The sequence below is a fragment of the Cydia splendana genome, chromosome 12, assembly GCF_910591565.1.
Source record: "Cydia splendana chromosome 12, ilCydSple1.2, whole genome shotgun sequence".
NCBI classification, from domain to species: domain Eukaryota; kingdom Metazoa; phylum Arthropoda; class Insecta; order Lepidoptera; family Tortricidae; genus Cydia; species Cydia splendana.
The window spans coordinates 7711679-7731703 of record NC_085971.1 but is presented as its reverse complement, the minus strand read 5'-3'; the positions used below and the strand labels follow the sequence as shown (position 1 = coordinate 7731703).

Below are 20025 nucleotides of genomic sequence, written 5' to 3'. Positions count from 1 at the left end.
GTTAGGCACAGTTATAAGTGTAACTCAAACAGCTTGACATCTATATATTCAAGGCAATGATTTTATTGACTATGTATATACTATGTATTTGTATAAATGATAATATTAAAAATCAATTGGATTTCTGAGTTTTAGCTTAACTATAAATAAGAAAGTTATTATGAATTAAAATTAAAAGATATAGGTAATAGGACTGGCTTCGACACTTGACACTGACAGTTTCTGAACTTTCTGACATTTCATGAAGGACTAAAATTCTCGTACGCACCGTACATTTCATTTTTATTTATTTCATCATCTGAAGTACCTAGTCTTCTTGCACAAACTAATAAGTTCTTGCACAAAAATGTTGACGAACCAGATGTCTAACATTGTTCGCAATGCTTTGAGCATGAAAAGCTCAAACATTATCAGAAGTTTTTCTGTAACTCCTGCTTACGGCGACATCGTGAAGATTCAAAGCACAGACGATTTTAAAGAAAAAGTAATCAACAGCAAAGTCCCAGTAGTCGTCGACTTCTTCGCTACGTGAGTAATTTTTATTTATATTTAATATTTTCCGCTTAATCATAAGTATCATAACATTTATACATGCATGCATTTATTATTACAAAGAGTTTTTATTTTAAAGTAGATTAAGATAACGTAGATAACAATGCAATAAACATTGGAATTTTAGTTCTTTTTATCTTTATTTTATAGATGGTGTAATCCATGCAGGATGCTCACACCCCGTCTTGAGTCTATTATATCCGACAAAAAAGGAAAAGTAGTGCTTGCTAAAGTTGACATTGATGAACAAACAGACCTGGCTTTAGACTATGAAGTGAGCTCCGTTCCTGTCTTGGTGGCTATTAAAGATGGCAAGGAACTCCATCGCCTTGTTGGACTTCAAGATACTGATAAGCTTCGCAAGTGGATTGAACAGTTCACTACTGAAGACAGGAAGAAAGAAGTTGATACATAAATAATTTAGTGCATCTAGTCTGATACAGTCAGCACCACAGGTAATTTCAGTTCTCTATACAGTTGTTAAATGTATATATGAGATTAACTTATTAATAGTTAACTGTGATGCTGACTTTACACATTTATAAATTATTGTTACCAAGTGTAGTTGAACAAAATAAACAACAAATTGTCAAAACAGGTTTTATTCTTGTAAACATTGTATTAGGTCCCTAGCTCTTTTATAAACATTATCATCTGGTTTGGCAGCTTCAGCTTGAGTCTCCTCAGTTTCTTCGTCATCTCTACTTTCCTTATTTTGTGCTTCTGTCCAGTCATCTAGTTGCTTTATTATTTTATTTGCATCTTCTAGCAGCAGTTTCCGAATGTTGCCTTGTGCTGATTCAAAGTATTCCAACAGTGTGGGCCACGATGCATTCGGTACTAATGAAGTTGAGAACATGTTTTTGAAGAGCCATACTTGTTTTGCTTTCATAAATTTCCAGTTTTGTCTATTGTGTTTCCACTGTGACAGGTAATTAAGGCACTCGTTTTTGTGTTCGTCCTTGGCCACGGCTTGGGCGGTAGCTTGGCGTTCAGCATGTTTTTCTCTCTTCATTTGTCGGATCGACTTTTGGCCTTTCTTGGGTCCCGTGTTTTCAGTAGGTACTATTGGTTTTTTCTTTTTCTTTCTTTTCGGTTTGTCTTCAACATCGGAGTCGTCGTCACCATGTTCTCGCTTGTGCGGTAATTCCTCCGGCTCAGGATCCGCTGCTTGTGCATCCATTTCTTCTTCATCCTCATTTTGACTCAATTTCTGTTCTGTTGCGGTTTGGTCTGATTCGCCATCTTCCTTTTCTTTGTGTTTTCGCTTTTCTTTATTCTTTCTGCCCATTTTGTCTCAATAAATAATAAATAACACTGTTTACTTTGCACAACGTTGTAGATAGTTGTAGATTTTTAGGTTATGTCACATTGAAAATTGACATAAAATCCATTGTAAAAGTTACCATATTAAATAATTATCTTGGAGTCGAGTTGCAGCATGCATGCTGCTTATAATGGAACGTTATGTTTTGGTGAAGAAAGTTTGTTCGAATACATTATCTGCCATAAAATGTTTTTTTATATTTATTTATTTATAGGCGTACCTGAAGATGACAACCGGAACCCTATTACAAAGCTTATGCTGTTTGTCCGTCTATCTTTCACTCTGTCAGCAGATTCCATGTCAATAACCGCTATAGGTATACAGTAGAAATTTTCTGTGGTTTTCTACTACGGCCAAACACAAACAACACAACAAATAAATAATATAAAAAAACAAAAAAGTTTTTACTTGTGGGGAAACAGGACCATAAATAAAGAAATTCTAAAGGGGCCCACTGATTAACAGTCTGCCGGACGGTATCGGCCCGTCAGTTGTTCGGAACTGTCAAAATTTTGTTCTAACTGACAGGCCGATACCGTCCGGCGGACTGTTAATCAGTGGGCCCCTTTAAAGTGAACCATATTATATTTGTGAAATCCATCATCATCATATAATTAATGAATAAGTACCTCCGCCCGTCAAATCCATTTATAACGATAGAAAACTATATAAAGTCTGGAAAACCAGTTTCGTTAGTAAAGATGCGGTAAAATTTAAAAATGTAGGCGCAAAGATTCATTCTCCCATATAAAATTAGTGTTTTGTTTCTAGCAAGGTGTAAGCAGGTCTTTCATCAGTGGGATGCCATTATGTTTTTTACAATTGAATCGTATAAAATATGCCAGAATAAACGTGTTTTATTTGAAAAAAAAAAGTCTAAAATTAAAAATGTCTGTGATATTGGACTTTATATTTTGGTAAATTGGACACATATTTTTGAAATTTTGGGTGGTTACATTTTTACAGTAACATATAATGGAAAAAAAAAACCCAAAAAATTAAACGCAAAACCGTACCAAAATCCGATTTGGAGCACCCCACTATCTACGTGACGGTGCTTTCTGGTTTTGTCTATCCTTCCCCTAGAGTGTATGTAAAAAGCCGGAGGCGCGGAGGGGAAGTAGTCCTATCCCGCCGTAGTAAAGCGCAGAGCCCAATGGGAGACGAAGCGGCTGAGACGACTCGATTCTAGACTACAGCCGACTGCCGCCCCACCCCACTACGCCGCCGCTTTTTCATTGTGTAGTGTACCCTTTGATACACCTCAACCAGTGGTGACTGAAGATAAAAACCCACAGACTGTACTGGTTCCAACTAGAACCAAAATTCTATATAGTCTACGCTTTATATTTCTTTGGATTTGGAATATTTAATGATAGGTTTTTTAAAACGATTGTTGCGCCATCTCCGTCTGTCTGTGTGGCTTCTTAAGCTACTAATAATGTAGGTTAAAATAATGTAGGTTAAAATCAGGTCGTTCAGTGATTTAGTGGATCTCACGGTGGTTTTGTATTTGGTTGGTTAATCAATAAATGTTATAACTACCCGAAAAATGTACAAATTATTTGTTTACTTTCGTTTAAGTACCTCAAGATACAGAGTTCTAGTAGAGAAGCCTTTTAATAAATATTGTCAATAAATTCAACATACGTAATATGTGTACAATTTTCTGTTTGTATCTAAATTTAGTGGCGCCAGCGCCACTCCTAAAATCCTTTCACTTTTTTCCGTCGTAGCGTTGATCCGAACGCTAATATCCAATCGCGATTTTTGGCACGTCACAGCCGCGTCATCATGTCTCCGTGTCTGCTTTTATCGCAGGGGAATTAATTAGTTCAGCATTATCACACCTTATCGATACCTTTATATGTGAACTATATATTTTAGACAGTTTGAAAGTAAAGCCCCATGATGGAACTGCTGAGCCAAGTGTCTAGCACACAGTTTTTGTTCCCCGCGGCCGCGGTGGCGGTTGTTTTACTATGCGCAGCGCTAGTATTTATCTTCGGGTTCCACTCGGCGGAACAGCCGCAGTTCGACAAATTGGCGCTAGTGATCGACGACAAGAAGTCCTCGAATAAGAAAGTGAAGAAATCGAAGGAGAAGGTGAGTGTTGTCAATATGTTACGATTTACGAGCGCCGTGAAGCGTCCATCTCTCAACGTGTGCTCATTTTATTTTTAACCTGCAAGCATATGCTCGCCGTTATACCGGGACACGGTTATCAGCCGGGTGTAAGGATGCTTCTCCTTTAATTGTGTTTGAAAACAATGTTTTCGTGTTACAGAAATCGTCACCCAACCGCTCGAGCGATGACGCGAAGGCAAAGTCGGAGAGCTCCAAGAAATCTCCTACTAAGGAGAAAGCGAAGGAGGCCGAGAAGCCTAAGCCCAAGCCTGAGAGACCAGCTGAGCCCAAATTTGTGAAGAAGGAGGCTCCAGTTGAGGCCAAGAAGGGCAAGAAGGGTAAAGCAGCTGTGGAGACTGAGAAGCCTGCTGACTTCGACGATGGTGGCTGGCAGGAGGTGCCCAAGAAGAGCCAGAAGAAGGTGAAGAGCCCCGAGGAGAAGGAGAGGGAAAAGAAGGAGAGCCCCTCCAAGAAGAACAAGAACAAGAAGGCCAAGGATGCTGACGTGGAAGCTGCCCGCCCTGTGGAGGAACCTGTCGAGGAGACCATCAAGGTAGGGCATTGTTCCTGTATGTTTATTACCATGCCTGTTGTCTAAAGAGAAAGGCAGAGATTACATATTTGTATTTGTTATAGCTATGATACAGCTTATCCACCTTCATTACCCAGAACTCATTTTTAGAGGAATATTAGTTACTCTACAGATTGACAAATTGGATCCCAATTAGATATATGTATAGGCCTATATGGGAGAGGCCTATGCCAAGGGCAACCAGACAAAACATCTGCCGAGAAAGGCTAGCAGTAAGCAGTAAGATATATGAATAAGTAAGCAATCTGATAATTTCAAATTTTTAAACACTTGTACAGTCAGCCAAGAAAAATCAAATGATAGAGTCGAAAAGTGGTAGACCACTTTCTTGGCTAACCATACACAAACAACCAACCTTTGCTGCATTGCTAGAAATAGCGTTGGTTTATTCCCTGATCCCTGTAAGACTGGTTTACCTAGTTTAGGGCTTAGGATACTATTCCTTGGCTTATCTAACAATAGAATACTCCTAAACATGAATTCTAATGATGTTTTAATTTCAAATTTCAAAGCCTTTTATTATCGAACATACAGTTAATAATATTTAATACAATATTTATTTATGTGTTTGCAACTACCGTCGGCTCGATGTGTCCTTTTGACACAAAGGCCTCCTCCATTGCCTTCCATGCCTCTCTGTCTCTGGCTAGTCGTGTCCATAGTGGACCAGCAGTTTTCTTTAAATCATCTGACCATCTTTTGTATTGTCTGCCTCTTTTTCTTTTTGTGTAGTAGCGTGGGGTCCACTCAGTCAGTATGTTTGACCACTTCTGCTTTTCCCTGAGCATGTGGCCCGCCTACTTCCATTTTAGAGTTTTTGATTTTATAGTAATCTTCTAATTGTGTGACCTCTCTTATTTCCGTCGCCCGTTTTCTGTCTCTTTTTGTGTACCCTAAAATGCTTCTCTCTAATGATGTAACAAGCTGTAATTTATACCTAAATAAATAATTTTTTACATATTGTTAGACATACTTTTTCAGAATTGAGTAGCAAAGGAATTAGAACAAAATACTTAATATTTCCACATAATACCGTTAACAAAACAACCCAGTTCCATTTCAAACCTTATTGCTACATGTTTTCTAATGGGACTGTTGTCTTTATTTGCACAAGCATGCCATTGAGATTAGTAATTTTCTTCATTATCATTTAAAACAAATGATACAAACTATTGGTTGCATTAGCATGCTTAGTCAATGGTTATTCTAGTGCACATTTATGCATATTTGCTATGCATATAAATATGCTATGTAAATAGTTAGCTATTGCAGAATTATTGATGATCAATATCATAATTTAGCAATATTGAATAATAGAATATAATGTGTGAATAATAGAAAATAACTAAATCAGTTTATTGAAATAGTTATGAATGAAACAATGAAATCTATTTTGGCCTCTTATTCCAAAGAATAATTTCTGTTAATGACAGGGTTACATCTATCCTTTTTCAGGACATTTTTTGCTGAGAGGTTCTATATAGTTTTTTCTTATCCGTCAGAGCAGCAATATAGCAGAAAGTGTCCAGTGAAAGGATAGATGTCATAGCCCCTTGAGTAATTAGTGTTGTGTTGCATTAATCAAAACAAACCTCTTTGTTTAAGGTGCTGAGTGTGGAGGGCCCCCGTGTGGATGCTGAGGCTGCTCGTGCCCTGCAGGCGCAGATCGAAGAAGTGCAGAGAGTGCTCAAGGAGGTAATTAAATTTATCATTGTTTTGTAGTAGGAATAAAAACAGAAAAACCCACTGAATGATCATGTTTAATACAATTTCCTGCATAATCTTCCTTTTATAGTGGTCCCTACAACTTATTTTGATCTATTTTTCTGAGGTAAAGCACTTTGCTGCTTGTTTCTTATTTTTGGCACGGTCCTTTCATAATCATAAGCAGGTTCCACTGTATTTCAAAATATCACATCCTTTCTGTGTGTCTCATTAAGTTACTTTGCAGCAGCTATGTAGTATCAAACATAATTGTTGGTTAGGCTAATTTTGCCTGTTTTTGCAGACCTGTAGAGTAAAAGGAGCCCAATTGTTATATTATAAATTAGGCATACTAGTGGGAGTTTATAGCATTAGCATAATCACTGCTTTGTGACATTTCTTTCAAAAACAGTGCAGGGTTGACTGGCAGAGTAGGAAATTGCTAGATAACAAAAGTGAAAGGGATTGCCCGTTGTTAGTTGGTATTTATTTCTTACAGGTGTCCATTATTTATAACATGCCATCAATTGCCATCTACCTATCTCTGGACACTTTCCAATAATGAATTCAAGCTGCTAGAAATAGTCTCTCATTCTTATATTTATACTTTTCTGGTGAGAGTACAAAGGTCGGCCAAATGTATCACTATTTACTTACCATGTTTCTCTGACCCTTGACCCTTTAATCTACTTTACTTTTGTATGAAAACTGACAAATCAAGGTCAAGCTCAGATCTGTTTCTGTAGTTCAGCGTGACAAATTAATATTATGTAACTTTGATAAAGTTTTATCAGATTACCTACTTTTTGGCATTCAAGTGCTACATGTCAGTGAACCTGGCTAACCTGGCTGAATGAAGTTTATACTACTTATCTTATTTACAGCAAAAAAGCAAAACCCCAATAAGTGTGACTGAATAGTTTATGAAAACTTTCAGCTGCAATGTGAGCAACAGGCGTACCTACAGTGATAGTGATAGTGGCGTCCATAATTCATAATTCATAATATTTTGCAAAAAAAGGAGTTACAAAAGTTGGTACATTATATTTATAAGAAAGTCCGTCCTTTTAGCCGTCCATGCACAGCATGCAAATCTTACAAGCTAGCCTAAATCTATATTATTTAATAAATAACAATTTTATTTACAAATTATAGCTAAAACAACAACATAATTAATTAATTAATAATTTGCAATACCTTCCGACCAGAACTAAAAAGTAAAATAAAATAAAGAATAAAATCGAAATATAATGTCAAAATATAAATAATAATTAATTAATGACCAGAAACAATAACTAAATGTCAATTTTTTATTAGATTTACTTCAGTTTAAATGTTGTCTAAAAGAAATGTCCCTACATTATAATACTGTTTTTTTCGCAACAAGTCAGCTACACTTTTTCGAAACCTGTTAAAAGGTAGTCGTTGAATTTCCGGCGGCAACTTGTTAAACAATTTTATTCACATTATATAGCATAGATCTCCATCCCCACTGCGTTTCCTAATTTGAAGGCAATTTAGTATGTTTTTCCGTCTGTAGGCTTAGCACAGGAGCGCTACGTCAGTATCTCGCTCGCAAGATAGACTACCAGTTTCTCTAATTAATACGGGTATTACTGTTGCGGCGATCCTGTGCTAAGCCCACTGGGGTCAAACATATAACAGGCCAAATAAATTAATCAGGGTTCCTAGCCAATATGCAAATCGGCAACGCTCCGTAGCGTAGTTATCTCTTTATCACGTTATCATATTAGTGCGACAGATACATTGGCGGTTCGTACGCTACCGAGCGTAAACTATTGACATCTTGGCTACGCAGCCATGAATCCATCAGGTATATCTGATGCGCCACATTGTGCTTGAACTATACTGAAAATCGTAGTTCAAGACCAAAAAAAGTAAGACAATGTTGCCACTGCAATAAATTGTTTGTAAAATAGTAAATTCCTTTTTTATAAATAAACACGCAAAGATAATTTATTTATTGGTAATTTTACTCCTACGATTTAAAAAAGTACTTTTATTTACTTATTTTTACATAAATACAAGACGCGCTAGTAAAAAGTGGCAACATTGTCTTACTTTTTTTGGTCTCGAACTACGATTTTCAGTTTAAAAAATAGCTAATGGTGGTAAACGTTTCCGCAGGCCGAGCGTCGCGACAACCCGAGCCTCGCGCCCGAGGAGGACGGCCAGGCCGAGGAGACCCCCGACGACGTCAAGGACCTCCGCAGCAACAAGAAGAACCAGAACAAGGAGAAGCAGACCAAGAAGAAGGCCAATGAAGTAAGCACGTAAAAATCATTCTGAACATTTTGTGCGGCAATCACCCTTACCACAAATATATATATATTTTTTTATTACAGATAATTCACAATTACATAATATTTTGATCCAAAAGCATCATTAAACCAGAATGGTTTGTCTCGATACTCCATTCCGCAGTACTTAAGCCCACTTGCACCATTCCACTAACCCGGGGTTAACTGGTTAAACCTGGAGTTACCATGGTTACCAGTACAATTTGACACTGGGTTGACGGTTAAACCGCTTAACCCCGGGTTAGTGGGATGGTGCAAGTGGGCCTTAAATAATTAGATATACAATAGGCACTTGAAACACATCTAATTCGTAAACAGCATAATCATTATAGTGTAAATAACATTATTTGCGGTATTTGACGTCTGTCACTCACAACAGCAATACTACGTAAAATGTTTTGCACATCGAAATCACAAAGGAAAACAACTGCACTGCGAACGTTTACGTTCTACGTCTTTTTTTTCTTAATTTTAGGGTTGGCCGGACACCACCGTTATGAATCGGTAGTCGTCTAAGTAAATCGATATGAATTTTTCATTTTTCTTTTAATAAAAATAAGGAAAAGGTGGATAATTAACTGTAAATATGGATATATTTATCGTCACTTAACAGACAACAAATTTGACACAGAAATAACATAAATAAACTTTAAAATAGATCCCCAGTTAGTTTCAATTTTGACAATGGGTGCGACCTACTCGGTCGGTGTATTAAATACACCGACCGACCGGTAGCTTGCGGGAAAACCATATAATTCTAGCTTTATTTAAATCTCAAATAAAAATTCATTATACGTCACAATTCGATACCTCAGTCTACGTGCCATCCAATCGTAATCGCTTGCTGTGACAATCGATTTGCGTTAGTTACATCTCTATATACGTCAGTCATAATGTGTCAAATACCGCAAATAATGTTATTTACACTATAACGCTAGCCTAGTTAGTAGAGTCAGACCAAGTTAACGCATTCACTGCCAGGGGGCGTGGCCTAGGAACAAACTTGTATGACGGTGGACGCATATGTGCGTCGGGGGCAGTGACTGTGTTAACTCTGCAACGATTATTGCGTGTTATTTTAAACGTCAAACTTCTGACATCATGACGTTTAAAATAACACTGGCTATCCAAATCGCTGCAGAGTTAACTTGGTCTGACTCTAGTGACCCTGCCTATGAAGCTGAATTACATGAATAGCCGATAAAAGGGTTCGAATCCTGGTAAGGGCATTTATTTGTGGGTTTACAACAGATATTTTTTTCTGAGATATGGATGTATCGGTTTCTAGTACCAACAAAACAAGCCAACAAGGTTAATGGGGGACTAGGTTGATTTGTGTAAGATTGTTTAATATTTATCTATTATGATGATAGTAACCAAGATTTGTTTCGTAACTCGAGCACCTTGTTTTCAAATCAGCCAGTAAAGGTTTTACCGATAATTATTACACTTTTTAATATGTATAGTAGTATAGCCTTTGCATGCAGATTGCCGACCTTGATGAAAAAGTATGGTTTGATTACCTTTGAAAACTATTTCTAAATGGGTTAAACTCTATGCATTATATCTTTTGTGACTTCCTTATTTATGTTATTTGTCATATAATTATATACAATTCAAAGGTTAAATTTAAAGGCCAAATAGATAATTAATGATTACACGCATTACACTGTATTCAGTGTGTTACTTTCTACCGATTCTGTTATACATTTATATCAATATTTCACACAAGTCAATGTATGAGGTTTTAATGGTATTTTTATTTGATTCTCAGGCTGCTGCTGTAGCCAAGAGTGCTTCTAAAGAAGCTGACTCCGACTCGGACAAGCAAGATGACAAGCCCAATGTGCCGGTCTTTGATGAACTTGGAGGTGAATTATATTTATAATTTTGTGTTAAGCAGAAATATCTGCAAACAATACATAGAAATAAAGGAAGAAGTGGAGCCTTGAAGACACGAACCGCCGCTCTACCAGCTGAGCTACCGAGACTTACCTGTTAACAGGGAAAATTTCCACCATATCCTTCACATACTTTTGTTTCTTAGTACTCTTCATCACATTTAGCACTGATATTGTGAGATTTACTTGTGTTATCATAGTACTAGTTTTATTGGGTGCATTGTGTGCGAAAACCCGATATCGTAGTGATTACTAAATAAAAATACCTTTCTCTAAATATCCGCCACAACACACCTATTACTTACTTACTAATTACTCCTCTGGTGCAGCGACCCAAAGTGTGTCTTGGCCTCCAACACGACTACCTACACATCTGTTACTTATCACTATGAATTAACAAGAATAGTTATTTACGATACAAGTGCGGAAAAGAGGAAATTCTTTTTAAATCGACACGAGTTGCGAATTACCTATTCGCACGTGTATCGTACAACGTTTTACAGTACATATGGCCTTTTAAACTTTTGACATACGCACGAAAAGTGCTATTTTACTCACTAGTGCGGGAAAATAGGACCATATGTACTGTAAAACATCTAACCTAAGTCCAAACAGTACTTACATAAAACGAGAAATGAATGAGTACTTGTTATCCCGCAGACACCTGGACGGACGCCAAAGCCAAGAAGGGCAAGAAGAAGGCCCGCAAAGACCAGTGAGGGGTGCGCGCACCCGCCGGGGTCCCGCAGGCGCCCGTCGCTAGCTCAATGCCATCACACCCGCCGCTACTCGCGCCTAGCCTCCAGTAGTCCCGCGGGGTGTGAAAGTTATTTATTATTAAGTTTTACTACCTTACACATTCAGTCGACTTACGTCCATGTTTTTAGTTGTATATTTTATTTTATATTTAGCTCGTGTTGACTTGTTTTTTCATAATAATTTTAATTCTCGTTTTCAGTGAAGCATAATAGGGTTTCGTTAGTATGATTCGTTATGTAGTCGGGCGTTAGTGACCTTTGGGAATCTGCAATGCGTCCGGGCGCCGAATGTACCGTGGAAGCGATCGTGATGAACTTATTTTGAGATGATTTTAACGATTAACCGTCTACGTAGAGACGCCTCATAGTTTCCGTGTATTCACTACATGAGTAGGTGTCCATTAGATTACCACCCTACCTGCCCGTGTAGCGGCAGCCGTAGTCTTTAATTAAACCTTTGATGACCTTCACAATCTTCTGGTGCTTGTAGTAATAAGTATCTTATCTCCTTTCATTCCATTTCTGTGCATTTTATCCATATTTGTTTATCTAGAACCGCGAACATTGTGGCTATCATTTGGACATGTAATATGGCTGATAAAGACTACAGGTTTATTTTATCTTAGTTAGTAATCTGTGTTGTTGAGATAAATGTAGTCAGGCAGCTCTGGTGTGAGCGAGATGCTGCCCTTATTAACGAGTCGTGTATTTATATTGTTGTTTATTTATTGTAGCCATTATGTTTCTTCTAATTTAAATTGAGATGAGACCTGAATTTGGACCAATATATAAGTATGCATGCAGTTTGCTACTCCACAGATAAAACATATTTTCCATTCTTTTCGAACAGAACACTACCTCCTAAGTTTCTTCCTAGCTATTGAGTACTCGCTCGCTGAAGGCTTACGTTACTTGATATTTGAGAAATATCCTCGACAACGTGGTTTTATCCTTACGCGAGCTTTAATATTTCTTTAAAACTGCTTAATACATAATACATATCTGTGCTACGGAGGTGATAGAATGCATATTAATTAAAATTGTACCTAACCTTGCGGCCAACATTAAAAAGACAGCATAATATTTTGCTAGCGAGCAAACGGCTTCAACATTAATGTTTTATTGCAGATTCCTATTTTGTATACCTAGTTTTTAAGAATAATTCAGGTTTAGGATATAGGTAGTCGACATCATTACGAAATTCTAAATGTCTCTAATCGCAAATAATTTATTACCTTTGTTACATAATAATAGGATAAGAGTGAGAGCATCAATATTTAGTACTTGCTATTGGTGACGTTCACAGACAGAAGGTAACTACATTGCCGGGGGAAAAGTTCTAGCGGCTATCTTACCAGCCTTTTGTCTGAGAACGTCACATTGATTTAGTTAGGGAAAGGAATGTTAATAATAATTTCAGAGACGCAATATTACGAGTAACATTTAGTTAATTTATTTTGGAATTGTCGAAGTATCGGCTGTGCAATGTTGTATAAACATTGAGTTTGCTGTTGCAACCTTATCGCGTACCTCTTTATTGATGCCGTCGTAATGTAAGAGAAAATATTATCTACTCAATATATACCTAGCCTCTATAAGATCTTAGACCTTGTGATTTCCTCCTTCCTTTATATGTTCAGCCTTGTGATATCTGTCTGTATGGGGAGTCAAGCGGCTCGCTTATACTTTGGCGGTCCAACATAATCACTTTACTAGTTTCTGAAGACCCATCTGCCTCTTTTTGAGGCTAAACAAATGGATGATTTATCAGGTATCGGCCGCACTCCTTCTTTTTTTCCTCGTTAGTCAAGTACATTCTACGAGATAAATATATTTTTTCGTGTTAGAGCCCCTATTCTTTTTAACCATTTATTAATAGAAATTGCGTACTTAGGGCCTACATTTAAGGGATTATCATCACGGTACTCGCTAAACATGATGTAATCGTTTTTTCATCACACTTGCTCGGAAAAGATGTATTTACACGTAGGGCTTGCGGGCGGGAAATTGAATTTTTCGCCCTAGGGCGGAAAAAATCTTTTCCGAGCAAGTGTGATGAAAAACACTTATTTACACGTAGGGCTTGCGGGCGGGAAATTGAAATTTTCGCCCTAGGGCGGAAAAGTGTTTTATACAGAAGTTTGTTTTTATTAATTCTCCTTTTTTTCCTTACAAGTGTGATGAAAAACATTGTGTGTGCCACGGGCGGTAAAGAAATTCCGAACTCGTGAACATTTTAAGCCCTCGCTTCGCGTCGGGCTTAAAATTGACACTCGTTCGTAATTTCTTATTTCCCGCCCTTAATACACAATGTACTAATCAATAATAGGTATCTACATTAGATGTAAAGATATTTTTGGCTTGATATATGTAGCGTAGTTGGTGGCCGAGGCCGGGGTGCCAACGCATAAGGACGACGTATCTTGAGAATGTTATTTGTTTTATAGGCTCTAAAATTGAATGAATGTGTAATATAAATATTTTTTTAAAATCAATAAAGAGTGATATTGATAAAATTGTGTTATTTGACAAGCCTAATAATTAAGCGCTGGTAAATAGTCTGACCGTGATGAATGATGATGTGTTGAGAATTATATCCATGTCATGAAGGAAGGCCATGTCATACCACGGCCAGGGGCTCGTTTCTCAAAAGCTTGTACCTTGTAATACAAGCGGATGACAATTTTTTATAGCCTATATTAGTAGGTTAGTTTTGACTTGTAACCTAATGTTATTAATACATTTTCATTTTCGAAAGGGACTTCCACTTGTACTACAAGTTACAAGCTTTTGAGAAACGGGCCCCAGGCCAGGCCGTGCGCAGAGATACCTCTTAGAAAAAGTGGTCATTCGAAGTATGAACCTAAACCGATACGCGTGTGTGTAAATTAAATTCAAGTGTAACTTCCTGTATTTTTGTGCGCTATAGTTAAGTAGTGCACGTCCATAACTGCAGAGCATCAGCCGCTTTTAGGAAGTGTTGCAAATACAAAGTAAGCAGAGAAATGAAATCAAAGAGTATTCATATAATTTTATTTTTGTATAAGTACAAAATTGCAAAAATGAGATTCCAATATTTTATTATATCTAATGCTGGTGAGACTTAAGCTTTGACTATATCTAATGGACAAATGTTAGAACAAACCATAAATGTTGATAACAAATAGGGTAGGTATCTATATCTACAAGGCGAAATTGTACCTAAACCATCCTATACCTAACCCTTTAAATGCCGAGGACTCTTATAGACGCCGCGAGACTCATATTAGTCATAATAGTAGAAGAGCCGGCCGCAAATTTTCTAACCGACTTGATACCACGATGAAATGCACAATGGTTTCCCATAAAAGTGATGCTAAGTCCGAATTCGATAGTCTGCCACGGCGGAACTTGCCGAAAGTACGAAAAAGAAGGCCACTTCCGGTGCGAAAAAAGGGGGCTGATTTAACCCATCTGATACCGAAATAATAGTTATGGCAGCAGTTAGAAATTTAGATGTAGACACAAAAAAGCGAAGTCTGCCAGTATTTTTTTTGCCGAAAGTGCTTGGTGCAGACTATCGAATTCGGACTTAGCATCATCACTTTTATGGGAAACTATTGTGCATTTCATCGTGGTATCAAGTCGGTTAGAAAATTTGCGGCCGGCTCTTCTACTATAATTGTTATGGCGTTCGCTGTCAAAGTAACATTCATGCTTTCAAGTATGTAAGTGATATTTTGGTAGCTTGTACCAATGATGTTGGCGTGTGCATGCCAGTTTTTGGATTTGATAAACTTTTCGTCAGAGTGGATACGTGTGTGTCATATATTTACAAAGAGTCCCGTAGATTAAAAGGCACTTAACTGGCTATATCAACAATGCTCTAATGAATATATTGCAAGGTATACTTATGTAAATATGTATGTAGGTACTGTAAGAGCAGTACTGTCCTCATTATTTGCATTGATGATGGTTTCTTTGGCAAAATACTAGCTGAGATGAGACCCATCTGAGACCTGTATTCCTATTATAACTAATCTATATTATTGTACAGTGAAACTTGGTTAAGTGGGACCTGGATAAGTGGGAAACCTCTATAGCTGGGACTCATGGTGCGGTCCCGGCACTTTAGCAGTGAATTACCTCTGTTAGTGAGATAAAACAGACCTCTATAACTGAGATTAGTTGTTTCGATTATATAGTCAGATTTACCTCTCTTACTGAGACACAGAGCGTATTTTACCTCTTTTACTGAGACTATATTTGAAAGATTACTTTTGTTTCATAGTTTTTTTAGAGTGTTATAGGAATTGACCTCTGTATCTGAGATAACGTCAATCTATACCTCTCTAACTTGGACTTTATTGAAGATCTTAGATTTGAGTCTAACCAAAAATTCCGCATTCGGTTAATTGTGTCTAAACGACTTAAAGTTTTATTACTCAAACTATCGAAACGAAACACCAAAAAATAATTTTCATTTATAAAAGTTCTAAGACGCAATGAAGTCCGTTTTAAATATAATTTAACAAAATCCATCCTTTGTAGAAGTATCATAGATCATTCAAAGTTAATTCGAATAAAAATTTGAACAGACTTAGGTAAAAAACTATTTAAGGACAAGGATTATTTTACCTTTATTTATTGTTGATGATTACAACTCATACATAATTTTGACAAAATACCTTATTTACCACCTCCATAACTGAAATAACCTCTTTTCTCACCTCTATTAATGGAACAATCTATAAATGAGACAGAAATGTATTTATACCTGGCTAACTGAGAATGTGTAATGTGTACCTGTGTAAGTGGAATACCTCTTTAAGTGAGACAAATTTGCTCGTCCCTTGAGATCCCACTTGTCCAGGTTTCACTGTATTTACTTATTAGGGACCTATGGATGAAATATACAAAAAATGCATTTAATTCACAAATAAACATTACCACTTACCAGACATAGACATTATGTAAGACCAGTGTTGGACTCCGCAATGTTGTTATGTTACATTATACAGGGTATTTTAACTGCATGTATATTCTGCGAGTTGATTATTTAAGTACCTAAGTAGGTACTCAAATCCTGCTGAACCTCTTCTCAGTCGTGCACTCTTGTCAGAGTGGACGTGACTTTTACTTATAGACAAACCCGGCACCGAAAAAGAAAATTTGATACATTTTACATACGCAATTGATGAGATGAGGCACAGCTTACGCTTGCATTGGGTACCCAGTAGGGAATGCAAATCGGTTATTTTTTGTATGGAAATTATCGGTTATTAACCGAAACCGCGGTTATTTCCATACAAAAAATAACCGATTTGCATTCCCTAGTACCCAGTGGGTACCTAATAGTAAGCATGGGCGTCGCCAGGGGGTAACAAGGGTGGGGCAGCAGCCTTCTTCCGTGCGTTACTCGCATGCGCCGCTTGATTGGCCGGTTTCATGCTTCAATAGTTCATCTACAGTTGATACGGACGCAGGTCCCTACTCGTAACCGTAAGTAGTCTACACTTTACAGTTCAGAGTCACTCTTAGCCCCGGATTTCCGTGCATTACTCTTCGGTGGCGCCTGGGCGCTCTTACTGCGTGGCTTTCGTCTCGGACGCACGCGCCGCTTGATCGGGCGCCGCTTGCCCGTCGGCGCCGGCGCCGGACGCGGCTTATTCTCCGTCTCCACTTTGATGCGCGCGAACATGTCGTAGTTCGTTATCACGCACATTTTACCTGTAAACAAAGATAGACTTAATATTACCACAAATTTAACCAATTGCTTGTTTTAAGGTACCCCTAAATTGGAATCTGAAGACCGAACTGTGTCTGCTGTCGAAGGGGCAGATCCTATTGAAGATCTAGCAGCCGTGTTGCCAGTGGATCTGACGAGTCCAGGAGGTGAGGTCAGTAGATGATACGTTCATATCATCGTGAAAAGTGCCTCAACCGTGTGTCGTCATTGTCGAGAAACGATAGGTTATGGGCCCATTTATGATACCTACCTAGGTTACACACTAACTTTAATTTATTATAACCTCAATCTCTAGATTAATGTAATGCCATACGATAAATAAATGAATAGTTAGTAGGTACATATCTGACATTTTAATGGTAAGTTATGGTAACTGGTTATAGTAACCCTATCGAATTACAGAGTACCTAATGCATGATGACTTGGTGAGTGCATTTTCCAAACTGGCGAGCGTTTGTTGAAGCATATCACACTTAAATCAGTTAATGGACAAGCAGACTGGCTACTGTATTCACAAACATATGCTTCCCGACTTTACGTGTCTAAAGCCGACCACTGATTACCAGTCCGCCGGACGATATCGGCCTGTCAGTTAGAACAAAAATTTGACAGCTCCGAACAACTGACAGGTCGATATCGTCTGGCGGACTGGTAATCAGTGGGCCCCTTAATAGTATAGCTACCATAGAACAAAAATTTGACAGCTCCGAACAACTGACAGGCCGATATCGTCCGGCGGACTGGTAATCAGTGGGCCCCTTAATAGTATAGCTACCAAACCTACTTTATTGACAGTTATGTGTATTGGTAACAAATATGTGTATTCAGACTATTCAGAGATCACGTTTAAATTAAATTGGTTATCACATTGGCGTTGTAAGTAACAGCCCTGAACGGTACGATATTTACAGCAAAACATGCGAATTCCGTGAATTAGATGATAATTGGAATATTAGTCGATACTCGATATTATGTTACCATTGTTACGGTTACTCCGGTCCAGTAACTAACTGCATTATCGAAGTCAATGACCTCCAATCGCAAAACGGTGATATTAATGCTATCAATACGTAGACGTACGTATTTATTGGATTTTATAACAACTGAAGTTAGCTTCGATTACGAGATGAGGTTAAAGTGAGTTGTGTAACTTGTGTAATTTATGTGATCGCGGTCAGTGATGATATACACGCGGTACACAACTATTCAAACTGATGAAACCGAGCGACATCAAATTCAACTAGCTTTTGTTGCGCAGTTTGTCGCATTTTTGTTATGCGCGCTATAATTGTTTGTTTCCGTAGTGATAGGATTGCATCGAATGCGATTGCGTAGCAACTGCTCCTTCCTCAAAACAAATGTTTGTGTAGGTAATGTAGGTATGCCTACTTACTGTATGTAATATAGAACAAGAAGGTACCTATACCTACAGGCTGTTAAAAATATCGGAAAATATGGACTCTACTCATATAGAGTAGCGTTCTCATTGCGTTACTTAAGAACTACTTATTACTTATCTGATGCTGACAGCACAAATTTCGATGCCAAAATCTCCACATGCATTAAATTGGTTCTCGGGTTCTTACCGTCGCAGTATTCTTCACCGCACTCGGCACACGACACGATTCTCGTCTCCGTGACGCCGGACCGGTTCTTGCTTTTCCGGACCATGGGGTTTTTGATGAACTCTCTCTTATCTCTTGCTTGAGTCTTTAACTGCAACTTCCCTAGTTCTATTAATCTGAAACCGAGAACGATAAGGTTCTATGAATCAGTGATTTAAATTTAGAGTCGGACCGGAAGTTTAAGATGCTTAGCAATCTTAGCATAGACAAGGGGCTATTCATAAATTACGGGGGGTCTGGACATCGGATGATGGTAGCATGACGTAGGAGGAAACGGGGTCATTCGAAGCATGATTTTTGTATGATTTTAGGGGGGGGGGGGGGTCAAAAATCGTCAAAAAACTATGACGTAATTTATGGACAGCCCCCAAAAATAAGAAGCGGTAGAGTTAAAAACATATCAATAAAAAAAATATACCTACTCATTTTTGTAATAAATGGAACAATACCTCAAGTAGGTATTTTTAACAACAATAATGTTGGTATTGGTATATTGCTTATGTGCGCTTCCTATTTTCCGAATAAGTAACTACGAGTAGACTATGTTAAGACATTCCAGAGCGCGAATTTGAATCTTTATTTAGTTTATTTACTGGCTCCGCAACGGCTGAGCGAATTTACATAGGTTCTAAGCTGAAATACTAATGATCAAAATGAAAAAGGCCCGGTAGACTGACCTGTTAAAATACTCCTCATCCAACTTGGACTTTGGCCTGATGGACGTAAGCATCCGCCACTCGATGGGCACGGCGCACAGCTCCTCAAACTTCAGTCCTCGCATCTCCATCGGTATCGGATCCATGAACGTGAATTGCTTCTCCTCGTACCCTCGCGTCCCTAACTTCTCGTATGCACGCACCTCCTTCCGAGGAGTTTTAGTTTTTTTATCCTCTGATTTATCCTTTATTTTTATATCGTCTGCCCTCACCTGTTATGTATGCATGATAAAATTGATAAACCAAATTGAATGTAGGACCACTAACCAACCAACTTTGTTTTTTCGTAGCAAATATTTGAGTATTCCACATACCTTTTCGGGTCGCGTTTTGAATTCTGGCACTTTATCCAACACAGCTCTATACTCTTCGGCACTGTTAATAACTGTTTTTGACAAATCCAACAGCAGAGCTTCATCTTTCTTTTTATCGAAGAGATCGTCTAACTTCGACATGCTTATATTTTTAACCCAGACGGCGACGGCTGTACAAACACTGATCTTATCGACCCAACTTTGTTTTGGCGTATACCCTAGAAACCGCGGGGTCGATAACAATCAGGTAAATACAGTAGCTTTGTAACCTAATTTCAACGACTTACATACTTTCACGACTAGTAATTATGGTTAATAATAGCAGAAAGTATATAATAGTTTACGTTACCGCTATAAAAG

At 37.9% G+C, this 20025-nt stretch overlaps 5 protein-coding genes across 5 annotated transcripts in view; 3 read left to right on the top strand and 2 right to left on the bottom strand.

Moving 5' to 3' along the window:
• The window catches only part of LOC134795419 (uncharacterized), a 217164-nt gene that overhangs the window by 96195 nt on the left and 100944 nt on the right, over positions 1-20025 (top strand). The gene's annotated exons all lie outside the window — the stretch shown is intronic.
• On the top strand, positions 323-1139 carry LOC134795401 (thioredoxin, mitochondrial). The gene is made up of 2 exons (XM_063767231.1): positions 323-528; positions 703-1139. Exons 1-2 carry the CDS (start codon positions 347-349, stop codon positions 965-967), a joined length of 447 nt encoding a protein of 148 aa, XP_063623301.1. The 5' UTR covers positions 323-346; the 3' UTR covers positions 968-1139.
• Positions 1145-1935, bottom strand: LOC134795399 (uncharacterized protein C7orf50 homolog). Its single transcript, XM_063767230.1, has one exon. It carries the CDS (start codon positions 1841-1843, stop codon positions 1154-1156), a length of 690 nt encoding a protein of 229 aa, XP_063623300.1. The 5' UTR covers positions 1844-1935; the 3' UTR covers positions 1145-1153.
• Positions 3637-12879, top strand: LOC134795398 (neurofilament heavy polypeptide-like). The gene is made up of 6 exons (XM_063767229.1): positions 3637-3985; positions 4167-4559; positions 6204-6293; positions 8451-8588; positions 10398-10494; positions 11185-12879. Exons 1-6 carry the CDS (start codon positions 3788-3790, stop codon positions 11241-11243), a joined length of 975 nt encoding a protein of 324 aa, XP_063623299.1. The 5' UTR covers positions 3637-3787; the 3' UTR covers positions 11244-12879.
• LOC134795396 (uncharacterized) lies at positions 16688-19810 on the bottom strand. The gene is made up of 4 exons (XM_063767227.1): positions 19666-19810; positions 19313-19563; positions 18597-18751; positions 16688-16991 (listed from the first exon to the last, which is right to left on the bottom strand). Exons 1-4 carry the CDS (start codon positions 19804-19806, stop codon positions 16780-16782), a joined length of 759 nt encoding a protein of 252 aa, XP_063623297.1. The 5' UTR covers positions 19807-19810; the 3' UTR covers positions 16688-16779.

What these genes read in the sequence shown, in the direction of transcription:
- LOC134795401 (XM_063767231.1), top strand. Translation starts at nt 347, where the DNA reads ATGTTGACGAACCAGATGTCTAACATTGTTCGCAATGCTTTGAGCATG. An exon ending in GTCGTCGACTTCTTCGCTAC is followed by an intron (nt 529 to 702) that starts GTGAGTAATTTT and finishes TTTATTTTATAG; the next exon opens with ATGGTGTAATCCATGCAGGA.
- LOC134795399 (XM_063767230.1), bottom strand. Translation starts at nt 1,843, where the DNA reads ATGGGCAGAAAGAATAAAGAAAAGCGAAAACACAAAGAAAAGGAAGAT.
- LOC134795398 (XM_063767229.1), top strand. Translation starts at nt 3,788, where the DNA reads ATGATGGAACTGCTGAGCCAAGTGTCTAGCACACAGTTTTTGTTCCCC. An exon ending in TGCAGAGAGTGCTCAAGGAG is followed by an intron (nt 6,294 to 8,450) that starts GTAATTAAATTT and finishes ACGTTTCCGCAG; the next exon opens with GCCGAGCGTCGCGACAACCC. An exon ending in CCAAGAAGAAGGCCAATGAA is followed by an intron (nt 8,589 to 10,397) that starts GTAAGCACGTAA and finishes TTTGATTCTCAG; the next exon opens with GCTGCTGCTGTAGCCAAGAG.
- LOC134795396 (XM_063767227.1), bottom strand. Translation starts at nt 19,806, where the DNA reads ATGTCGAAGTTAGACGATCTCTTCGATAAAAAGAAAGATGAAGCTCTG. An exon ending in TCAAAACGCGACCCGAAAAG is followed by an intron (nt 19,564 to 19,665) that starts GTATGTGGAATA and finishes CATACATAACAG; the next exon opens with GTGAGGGCAGACGATATAAA. An exon ending in CGGTGAAGAATACTGCGACG is followed by an intron (nt 16,992 to 18,596) that starts GTAAGAACCCGA and finishes CTTTGTTTACAG; the next exon opens with GTAAAATGTGCGTGATAACG.